Raw genomic sequence first — 11,801 nt, 5'->3', positions numbered from 1 at the left:
AAATAATTATTTTATTTAATCCTTTTTATTATTATAACTCATCTTGAAAATTTTTATCGCAAGTGTTTTAATAAAAAAATCATAGATTGATTTTTGATTTGTGATTTGTAATTGTAATACTGTGCCAAACTTTACAATAGAAATGCGATAATCATACATGCCAATCATTTTTAAATCTAGTATAACTCATGAGAGATCAATTAAATGAAACATTTATTTTATGAAAAAAAAAAATTTTAAAGTGTTGATTATTATAAATGTTTATATGAAACGGGTTATTTTGTTTATGGAGTGAAATCTCCTTATCTGTTATGGTATTTTAAAAGGATCTTTATTGTAGAAGCCGATAAATTAAAGATTAAAATGAACGCTGTGAGGAAGAACGCTGTAAGGAATGCTGGAACGAATGGAATTTATATAATAAAGAATAAGTTGCGTTAAAAATTACTATGATGAAAGTAAAGAATTTAACGAAAGTATCTCAATGATTTCAAATTCCGGCCAGAATTTATATTATAATTTTACTGCGTCGCAAATATTCATTCGATATCTGAAAAAAACCCATTTCCGTTTTTTTTTTTTTAAAAAAAAAAGAAAAGAAAAGAAAAAAGAAAAAAGAAAAAATATAAAGATTTCATCAACACAAAAAGCGAATACTAATTGAGATGAACTCCGAGATAATTTGGATTTCACTCATTTTAAACGGATATCACTATTACGTTATTAGTTTTTAGTATTTCTAATATGTAAGAAATGTATTTTATATGATAAACGACAGAATCATAAAAGTTCATAAAGTTACGACCATTTTTCCATCTTTTCAAATAACTCGTTAAAAGAGTAATAAAACATATGTCGAGAATGTAGCGACTCGTAAGATTACGCCAAAGTTGGGATTTGAGCCGAAACGGAATTATTATTCAGCGTATTATTTGATGTTAAAAGTTTTCAAATCGGTTCATCCATACAAGTACTTTGGTATAAATAACTTCATGTATCTTTGAAATCTTTCGATGGTATTTAGTTAAAGGGGGAAAATACCCGATGTTCTCGAATCTGTTAAAAAGAAAAAATATATATATATTAGTTTCTTATAAAGTTTCTTATAAAGTTTCTTAAAAGTTTCTTAAAAGTTTCTTACGAAGTTTCTTTCGTACTTACGTTATTTTTTACGTTGTTTCTTACGTTGTTTCTTACGTAGTCTCTTCGTTGTTTCTTACGTAGTTTCGTACGTAGTTTCTTTGTTGTTTCTTACGTTGTTTCTTACGTTGTAGTTTCTTACGTAGTTCTTACATTGTTTCTTTACGTAGTTTCTTACGTGGTTTCTTACGTAGTTCTTACGAAGTTTCTTGCAAAGTTTCTTACAAAGTTTCTTACAAAGTTTATTTACGAGGATTACTGAATACCAATGAATACCAATAATTATTGACAAAGTAATTAATTATTTATTATTTACAAAAAGTAATAAATATTTTTATTTTTTATTTTTTTAATGTAAATTCTAAAATGTAATTGTTCAATGAAATTTTTTTTTTTTTAATCTATAATATCATCTCTAAATTGTAAAGTTTATAATTTTTGAATTAAATACTGTTTCTATGAAAAAAAGAAAGAAAGAAAGAAAGAAAAAAAATAAAATAAGAAAATGTTAATAACTTTCTTTTTCTTTTTTTTTTTTTAAAAAAAAAAAAACAAAATATTTAAATATATATATTATATAACTTACCATGATAACTAAATGATATTGGTTTTGCTTCGGATATTTTTAATTTATGTACTAAATGATGACGAGGATGTTTCGTAAGTCTTGGAGCAGTAGAAGCTTTTGATAATTGTTCATTTAACCATTTTTTATATTGATATTCAGTTATATCAGAATTATGATTAACCTTTTGTAGTCTAATTTCTTTTAAACTTTTAAAACTTATAGCATAAGCTATAACAGATTCCAAACAATTTACATGATTTTCTGATATATGATGTAAAGTCAATATTTTTAATTTTTCATGACAATTTCTTAAGAAATGATCTAAATGAGAATAATTAATTTCAGAATCTATGCCAAAATATTCACAAGATACAGGTAAAGCTTTAGCTAATTGATAAAGTTGAACTTTAGTTAAACGAGGAGCATAAGGAGTTTGTATTGTTAAATGTTTGAGTTTTAAAGTAGTTAATAATAGTTCAATAAATAAAGTAAGATCTGAGGGTCTTAAATTTACACATAAATGAGTTATATTTGGACAATAAGTATTAATTGTTGTCATAATTAAAGGTGTAAATTGTTTACTTGAAAAAGATAATAAATTGTTACTTGATAATCTTAAAATAGTATTAATAAAATCTACTGAATGGGCATTAGAAAAATAATAATATAAATGATTTATTTTTAATGATGAAGGTATTATATTTCCAAAATCGAAATTATCATCCCTTCTCCAACTTTGAGCAAATTCTAATGTTTTTAGATTATCACAATTACTTAATACTTGAAATAACATGGGTAAATCTGATAACCCATGTATTCTTAAATATTCTAATGAACGAGAATGATGTAATATAGATTCATAAATTGATCTTGAATTTATTGTCCTCCAAAAAGTATTTAATGATATACTTTTTAAACTCCTTTGAGATCTTATAAATTCTATTATTGATTGATCAAGTTCTTGAAATGTTTCTCGATTTTTCTTACTTAAATAAATAGTTATATGTTGTAAATTTTTAGTTGAAATAGATACGGTATTAAAAAGATTAATCCAACCACGCGTAAAATTTTCATCCGCGTAATGAGAATTACGAAATTCAAATCGTTGTAATTTAGAAAAAGCTTCATTAACCCCAGTATAATTTAATAAATCCACCAAAATCAAATTATCAGGTGCTTTACGTAAATATCTAAGATCTTTAAAACCTGATGATCTTCTACAAATCATATTACCAATAAGACTAGAAGTAAGTTGAACTGAATCATCTTCAGGATAATCTATCATAGCACCATTTAACCAAGCGTGAATTGATGATATAAAATTATCACAATCAAAATGTTGTAGATATCCTGGATAATCAAGAAAAGGTTGATTTAAATCAGGAATATCTATATCATTATTTAATAAAATTTGTTTTTCCTCATCTGAAAGACAAGAGATATAAGTTCTAATTGTGAGCGATCCAAAATTATTCGGATACACGTTTTCAAATGGACGTTTCCATAAAATACGAATAGCAAGAAAACATAAAAGTTGATTTGCTAAGATACAAGAATGAAGAGTAGAAGTATCATTTTCCAAATATCCCAAGATTTCAATAAGACAATCTACAGGTAATTGGCGTGGATTTTTATGACGATAAACCACCAACCTATTACCCAATTTTTGAGCGATGAATCTTGGAAAGATAAATAATAAAAGAAAAAGATTTGTTAAAAAAAATAATAATCTATCAATTAATAATACCATGATTATATATATATATATATTTTTTTTCCTTTTTTTCTTTTTTAAAATATTTTTTTAATTTGAAGGAATAAACATACTAATATTACGAAAGAAGAAGAAGAAGTTAAGAAAAAAAAATAAAATAAAAAAAAAGGAAAAAAATAATTAAAAAAGTTATAAAAATGAAATAAGGAATTTGAATTTTTTTTTTTTTTTAAAAAAAAATCTCGAATTTCCCCACTCGAAGATTTGCAAATTGTACTTTTATATGGTAAATAATACAATTTAGTTAATATAATAAATAAATAAATTATTTAGATAGTTTGTAATTTTTCCATATTTATTAATTATTTTTACGCCTGCATACCTTACATCTTTAACACTAAACCCAAAGGCGTATATAACGAAGAATCACCTGACTATCACTTGCAGCATAATTCCTTTACAGTAAAAATAGTTATGTGATGTGCCATTGTTGATGCGTGGCGCAGTAACCGCAGTCACTTGAGAAGTTTTTTTTCCTTCTTTTTAAATTAGATGAGCATTGGATTTAATATGTGCGTTAAGGCGCATTACCTGCATGCAGATCGTACACAAAAAATTTTTTCGTGGGGATATTAGTGGGGCAATAATGCATTTCTTGCATTTGAAAAAAAAATTTTCTATTTTATAACTGTCAAATCAAGCATAGATCATAGTTTTATTATACCTGTTTAAACAATGACTTCCTTCATTGAAAGAACAATCATATCCATATACTATGATACTATTATATTTTAACTTTTGTAAATTCGATTATCTTGCAAACTTTAAAAAAAAAAATAAAAAAAAAAAAAAGTAAATAAATAAATAAATAAGTAAATAAAATAAATAAATAAAAAAAAAAAAAAAAAAAAAAAAATTATATATATATACATATATATACATATATATATATGTATATATTGTAATATATAAAAAATAAATAACAAAATTGTTCAATATCTCAATATCCGTACTTTATCATTATAAATAAATTGTCGATCTTTTGACTTTACAATAAAACTTTTTTTAACAATAACCGTTTTAAATAATCTGATAAAAGATAAAAAGTGCGGTAAAATCAAATTTCCGTTACCTTCTTTGTGCATTTGAAAATTATGTCAATTTATGTCAATTCGTTTGATATCACACAGTTTAAAAATGGCATCACATGTCACATGTTTTTTTGGCAAATTTTTATGCATCCTTCCCTTTACGGGATTCTTGATTTTTTAACTGCGGTGATATCCAATTATTAATTTCTCTTATTTTGTCAATAACAAATTATTTGTCTATCAACTTTCATCTCCCCTCATTTTCTAGAAATCACTATGAACTTTGTGTTACCTTCATTAAAAATAAATTCCAACTTTGATTTCTCTTCTTATTTCATCTAAATTAATAACCTAAATAACGACATAATCCCATATGAATTCAGTAGATTTTGTTAACAAAAGATCAAAAAGTCTTTGAATTGATCAACTCCGTTGTTTTAAAGTTTTATATATTAAAAAGGTTAGAGATTTACCTTGTATTTTTTTTTTTCTCTTGTTTCTTTCTTTCCTTCTTTCTTAAAAGTATTTTCCTTTTTTTTTTTTTCTTTTTTTTTTAAGTTATTAATTGTACTCTTTATGTACAAGAGTTTCTTTTTTTTTTTTGGCGACCTCTTTTTTTTTTATTTATTTATTTACGTTTTATTTATTTATTTATTTATTTACTTTTTTTTTTTCAAGAGAGAGAAAAAAAAATATTCTGAAACTCCATTTTAAAAAATAAATATACGGTAATTGATCTGCAAGCTACCTAGAAATTTTTTACTCCATTAATTGTTAAATTAATCGAGGAATTCATCGATGATCCTGATGCAATCAGGCGTTTTTCAACAAAGAAAGAAAATAAACAATTTATTATTAAAAAAAAATTTTTTTCTTTTAAAAAAAAAAAAAGAAGTAAAAAAAGAAGAAAAGAAATAAAATTGGAATGCTTTAAAAAAAAAAATTTTTTTTTATTATTCAATAAACGACGACCACATTTTCATTTTTTCATTTATCTCATTTATCTACAAAAAAAAGGAAAAAGAAGGAAAAAAAAAACGAAAAAATTCTAAGTAAAAAAAAAAAAAAAGACAATCCAACAAACAGGCTTTTTTTTTTAAAATGACTCATAGTTTGTTTTGATGTATGATGTCACAACGTACTTTTATTTGAATGGATTACGTACAATTTTTTTTATATATCAAAAATAGCTTAATTTGGAATATAATCAATTTTATAGTATAATACTTAAATATACTGTATATTTCGTACTAACTGTATTTCGTAAAATAAAATTATTTTACAATACAATATAAATTTGTTTATCATAGTTGATTTTAACGGATATTTCCGAAAATATCTATAAAAAGTCATGTGGTTGCTCAGAATCTGTGATAAATAATAAAGCAAGGCGGACGCTCGAATTAGCCATATTTAAATCAAACATTTCCAAGTTCTTAAAAAAAACGGGAATCTACCTTAAAAAAATTTTTTTTTCCTTTAATTCTCATAAAAAAAAAAAATTTTTTTTTTTTGCGTCATAAATAATAATTATTGGAGCCGTGTGAACAGAAATGATTGGATAAAATTGTGGCTATTATTGTTTATTGTCCTAAAAAAAAAAATAATTATATATACGCTAAATCAGTATAATCCGAGCGCAACCTTATTTTGGATGTGTGGGGTTGAAATGTTTCAGATTCTAATTATCTGGTTAGATAAGATTTATACAGACAAGCATGTGATTTTTGATAAATAAATCTCTAGATGAAATAATCCTTTACAAGTTTGTTTATGGATAATGCTATTTTTTATTATCACATTATAAAATGTTGATCAATATTGTAAAATTTTATTTTTGAAAATTCCTATTTTCCATATGATAATAATACAAGTATCTGGAAAATCCGCTGGGAAACTCATGATTTCAATCCCGTTGAGAAATATTCATGATTTAATATTCAAAATATTTTTTTAGATTATTTGAATTTCAGAAATAGTATCAGATTATACAAGAATAATTTACAATCAAATTTCCAAAATGAAAAATACTCATTTTAAGTTTTTTCTATTTGTTTAGCATATTATTCTTAGTAGAAACTTGTAAAAAAATTTTTAATTTGAGTTTTTAGTTGACAAATAGTTACAAAATACAAGGTAAAACCTCAATCAAAAAATTTAAAATGTTAAAAATTGCTCAAATAAATAATGAATTTAATGATTTTTAAATTAATTATTAATTAATTTTATATTCAAACCTGGTATTCATACAATTTTTTTCAAGTATACAGTAAGAACTTGTAAAGAAATTTTTAACTATTTTAGTTGATAAATATTATTAGAATTTAAACTACAAGGTAAAATCTCAATCAAAATTCAGAATATTTAAAATTGTTTAAATAAATCTATTAAATTTAATGTTTTCCCTATTAATACAATTTTTTTCAAATATATATTCTTGGTGAGAATTTATAAAGAAATTTTTAACTGTTTTAGTTGACAAATATTATTAGAATTTAAATTACAAGGTAAAATCTCAATAAAAATTCAGAATATTAAAAGTATTCAAGTAAATCTAATAAATTTAATGACTTTTTAAATTAATTATTAATTGGTTTCATTTTTTAATAACCTTTCCCATTCATACAATTTTTTTCAAGTATATATTCTTGGCAAGAACTTGTAAAGAAATTTTTAACTGTTTTAGTTGATAAATATTATTAGAATTTAAATTACAAGGTAAAATCTCAATCAAAATTCAGAATGTTTAAAATTGTTTAAATAAATCTATTAAATTTAATGTTTTCCCTATTAATACAATTTTTTTCAAATATATATTCTTGATGAGAATTTGTAAAGAAATTTTTAACTGTTTTAGTTGACAAATATTATTAAATTTGGAATTAAAATTTAAATTACAAGGTAAAACCTTAATTAAGATTTAAAATGTAATTGTTTAAATAAATCTGATAAATTTAATGATTTTTTAAATTAATTATTAATTAGTTTTATTTTTTTTTTCATTCATACAATTTTTTTTATGTATATATTCTTGGTGAAAATTTGTAAAGAACTTTTTAACTGTTTTAATTGATAAATATTATTAAATTTGAAATTAAAATTTAAATTACAAGGTAAACCTTAATTAAGATTTAAAATGTAATTGCTTAAATAAATCTGATAATTTAATGATTTTTTAAATTAATTATTAATCAGTTTTATTTTTTTTCCATTCATATATATATATATTCCTAATGGGAATTTGTAAAGAAATTTTTAACTATTTTAATTGATAAATATTATTAAATTTGGAATTAAAATTTAAATTACAAGGTAAAACCTTAATTAAGATTTAAAATGTAATTATTTAAATAAATCTGATAAATTTAATGATTTTTTAAATTAATTATTAATTAGTTTTATTTTTTTTTCCATTCATACAATTTTTTTCATGTATATCTTCTTAATAAGAATTTGTAAAGAAATTTTTAACTATTTTAGTTGATAAATATTATTAAATTTGAAATTAAAATTTAAATACGAGGTAAAATCTTAATTAAAATTTAAAATGTAATTGTTTAAATAAATCTGATAAATTTAATGATTTTTTAAATTAATTATTAATCAGTTTTATTTTTTTTTCTATTCATACAATTTTTTTCATGTATATATTCTTAATGAAAATTTGTAAAGAACTTTTTAATTGTTTTAGTTAACAAATATTATAAAATTTAAATTATAAGGTAAAATCTCAATTAAAATTCAAAATGTTAAAATTGCTTAAATAAATCTAATAAATTTAATGATTTTTAAATTAATTATTAATTGGTTTTATTTTTTTTCAATAACCCTTTCCATTCATACAATTTTTTTATGTATATATTCTTGATGAAAATTGGAAAGAAATTTTTAACTGTTTTAGTTGACAAATATTATTAGAATTTAAATTACAAGGTAAAATTTCAATTAAAATTCAGAATGTTAAAAGTATTTAAATAAATCTAATAAATTTAATAATTTTTTACATTAATTATTAATTAGTTTTATTTTTTTAATAACACTTTTTATTTATATAATTTTTTCAAATATATATTTTTAATAAGAAATTTGTAAAAATAAATACAAATAAATTTTAACTAAATAATTTATTTAATCTGTTACAATTTAATAAATTACATTTAAAACTATTAATTATGATTTCTTAAATAATGTATTTTTTTTTCCACAGAATATTAAAAAAACTTTCAAATAATAAAAAAGAAATCTAATGTTTATATATAAAGTAGAAAAACTATTATATATATTTTCAAAACTATTTAGCTTACCTAATTTAAAAAATTAATAAGAAAACTGATGGGAAGACTAACAGAGAATTTGTGAAAGAAAAAAATATTTTTATCACTATAGATAAATTAAATTCATATCACATGACCTTGTATTACAATATGATTTAATTTGTAAAATGTAATTTTATATTTTAAGTTGTAGTAACTTGTAAAATTTTATAAAATGTCCTAATTTTATTAATTCTGAAAATCAGCCTATATGTTTTAATAAAATAATTTTAATAAACTATGTTTTATTTTTTTATAATTATTATATGTAAAGAAATTTTATAATTAAATGGAAAATATTAATAGAAATTTATGCTCTTAATTAGTATTATATACACTAGATGCTGAGATAATTACAAAAAACCTGATTTAGGGTCAATTTGTAAAAAGCCAACCTCTAAATTGTATATATGATATCTGGGATTCTGATTACCTAATACTAATGTAAATCTCCAAGTGGTATACTTGTAATGACCATTTAAACAGAAAGTTTAAAGAAGTATAAACTTATTTTTTAATATAGTATTACATTACTACTAGAACTGCCAACTGATATCTTACTAAGTACCCTATGAAAAAAAATCATCCAATTTTTGTACAATATTTGTTCAAGTCCGTGTGGAAATTGTACAATTATTGCAGATTTTTGGATAAAAATAGCTATGAAGTTTTTCAAAGCATATTAAAAGTATGCAATTTTTGTACAACTTAAATTTAAGATATAGAAAATGTCCAATTTTTGTGTGATTTTTATACAACTTAAATTTAGGATACAGAAAACATTCAATTTTTGTACAATAAAAATTGTGATTATTGTACAACTTGAAAATAGACTTAAATTTAGGATACAAAAAGCAATTTTTGGGTAATCCTACTATACTACTTTCCATCTTACCTGTATGGTTACATTTGACCACTTTTAGGGTCGAATAGACCACTTTTAACCATTACAAATAGATTTTCCTAAGTAAAGTGATTTATGCAGTAAGGTTACATAAAATTCAACTGCATATTTGCTTATAAATGGGCATTTTCTGGACCCAATTGGTGAAATTTTTGTATCATCTTGTAACTAAAAAAAAGTCAAAAACTTTTTATTAGGTTACACAATTAGTTCTGACCGGAATTATAATTTGGCCAGAATTATGCGGTAAAAATCAACTCTTAAAATTATATATGTTGATCACGTGATCTGATCCAGGGACGATGATTTTATGCGGTAATAAATCATGAATTATGTATGCAACAAAAGCCAAATATGCATTTTAAGGAATGCGTATTTTTTACAATTATGCATAAATTATGCGCCAAAATTTGTAATTATGTAAAATTATGCGCAGTTTTATTATAGTAAAAACTGAAAATAAATCGTGTAAATTAAGTTATTATAAATAAAAATATTAGTAAATTGAATTAAAATTTCATTTATTTTATTTAAAAGTGATATTGCATAAATCTAAATTCCCGTTCCCTAAGTCTTAATTCCTAAATTTTAACACCATTAAAATATATCATATTTAATCTTTTAAGAGAATCTTGAGACAAGTTTTGACGATCACCGTCTAATAGAGAATTATACATAGAAAACCGTTCGCGGTACAACTTGAAATCGGCAACCAGATGTAATCCATTGCGATATTAGAAAGGATTGGCAGTTGTGTTGCCTTATCTACCCAATATTGATCCAATTCCATTTCGCCCAAAAGTTCATTGTCTAATCCACAATAAATTCCCCATTCTCGTATTAATTCATCTGATGGATTATCAAATTCTTTAATTTTGTTATATTGCCGAATATTTTTTCGTAAAACATCTCCAGAATGAATAAATTTGGGGTCGAAATACTTGGCATGCATGGAAAAGTGGCCGAGCTGGGTGATTAGGAATGTGTGCAGCAAACTTGGCATAAGCTGCCTCAAATGCTGCTCGAAAAATGGAATAGAATTCATGTGTATTAAATCGGAGACTATTAATCAAGTTTTCTAAAGAAAGACCAAAATCATCTGAATTCCTATATGTTTCAATATATGCAGTAAGCTGTTGAAGGCGTAATTCTACAAAAGGAAAAACTGGTTTTTTTAATTGTTGGAAAAAATCAAGATCCTGAACAAATTCTTTAGCATAGGAAGTAATGAAATTAAGGTAGATTGTGATTATTCCTAATTCTTGTTCATTTTCCAAGCAAGAATTAATAGCAGCCAAAGTGTTGTGTTTTTTATCATTATTGAATTCTTCTTTAAAAAAGAGAGGGCCAATAGACAATATGATCCTTTGCATACGAAACCATCCGAAACCAAGAGTTCCATCGTGTTTTGTTATACAAAGGAATTTTGCATGGTGAGAAAATTCCATGCATTTTCAAATAAGCCAAATATCTACCTCTTCGGGCAGGAGAATTAACGAAAACCTCTTTAATTTTATCCAAAAAAGACTTTAAAATATTAAACTGAGGTAATGTTCTCCACATATCCCTTTAATTTTTAATATATAGTAGAGGAAAACCAATTTGTTTTTATTAATTAAAACTTTTTCATATTAGATTATATAAATACTTGGAACATGAAAATTAAAATACAAAATAATTGAAAAAAGAAAAAAAAATACAAAAATATTAAATGCTATGCCGTGAAATTTGCCCCTCTTTATAAATAGAAATAAATTATACATACCCGATAAGATTTATAATATGTGCACAACATGGCACGTACGTTAATTGAGGCATTAGTGGAGATAGGACTTCACGATGGCATTTTTTCATGTATGCTGCTGAGTCCGTAAGAAATAGGCGAGGCAAGTTGAAGGATATATTAAAATGAGCAAGAATAGTAGTGAAGCTTGCCCCATTGTGGTATTATTCACACGTTCAAGAAAGTCAACCGAAACTAGTTTTGTTTCATTGCGATAACAAAAAATGGTGTTGACAACACTTCGAGCACAGTCATCAGTGGTTTCATCCATAATTATAGCCACTGGTT

The 11,801-nt window shown here is 23.2% G+C and overlaps 1 protein-coding gene across 1 annotated transcript; it reads right to left on the bottom strand.

Moving 5' to 3' along the window:
- Window positions 1-1,456: 1,456 nt before the first annotated feature.
- On the bottom strand, window positions 1,457-3,458 carry OCT59_029897 (uncharacterized protein; the record flags this gene model as incomplete). Its single annotated transcript, XM_025327015.2, has 2 exons — window positions 1,457-1,596; window positions 1,727-3,458. The coding sequence occupies 2 exons, from the start codon at window positions 3,456-3,458 to the stop codon at window positions 1,556-1,558; spliced, it is 1,773 nt and encodes a 590-aa protein (XP_025173369.1). The 3' UTR covers window positions 1,457-1,555.
- Between the last annotated feature and the right edge of the window lie 8,343 nt (window positions 3,459-11,801).

Source organism: Rhizophagus irregularis, chromosome 9, assembly GCF_026210795.1.
Source record: "Rhizophagus irregularis chromosome 9, complete sequence".
Classification (NCBI taxonomy): domain Eukaryota; kingdom Fungi; phylum Glomeromycota; class Glomeromycetes; order Glomerales; family Glomeraceae; genus Rhizophagus; species Rhizophagus irregularis.
The sequence above is the reverse complement of the archived record's forward strand: the minus strand, read 5'-3'. Positions and strand labels throughout refer to the sequence as shown.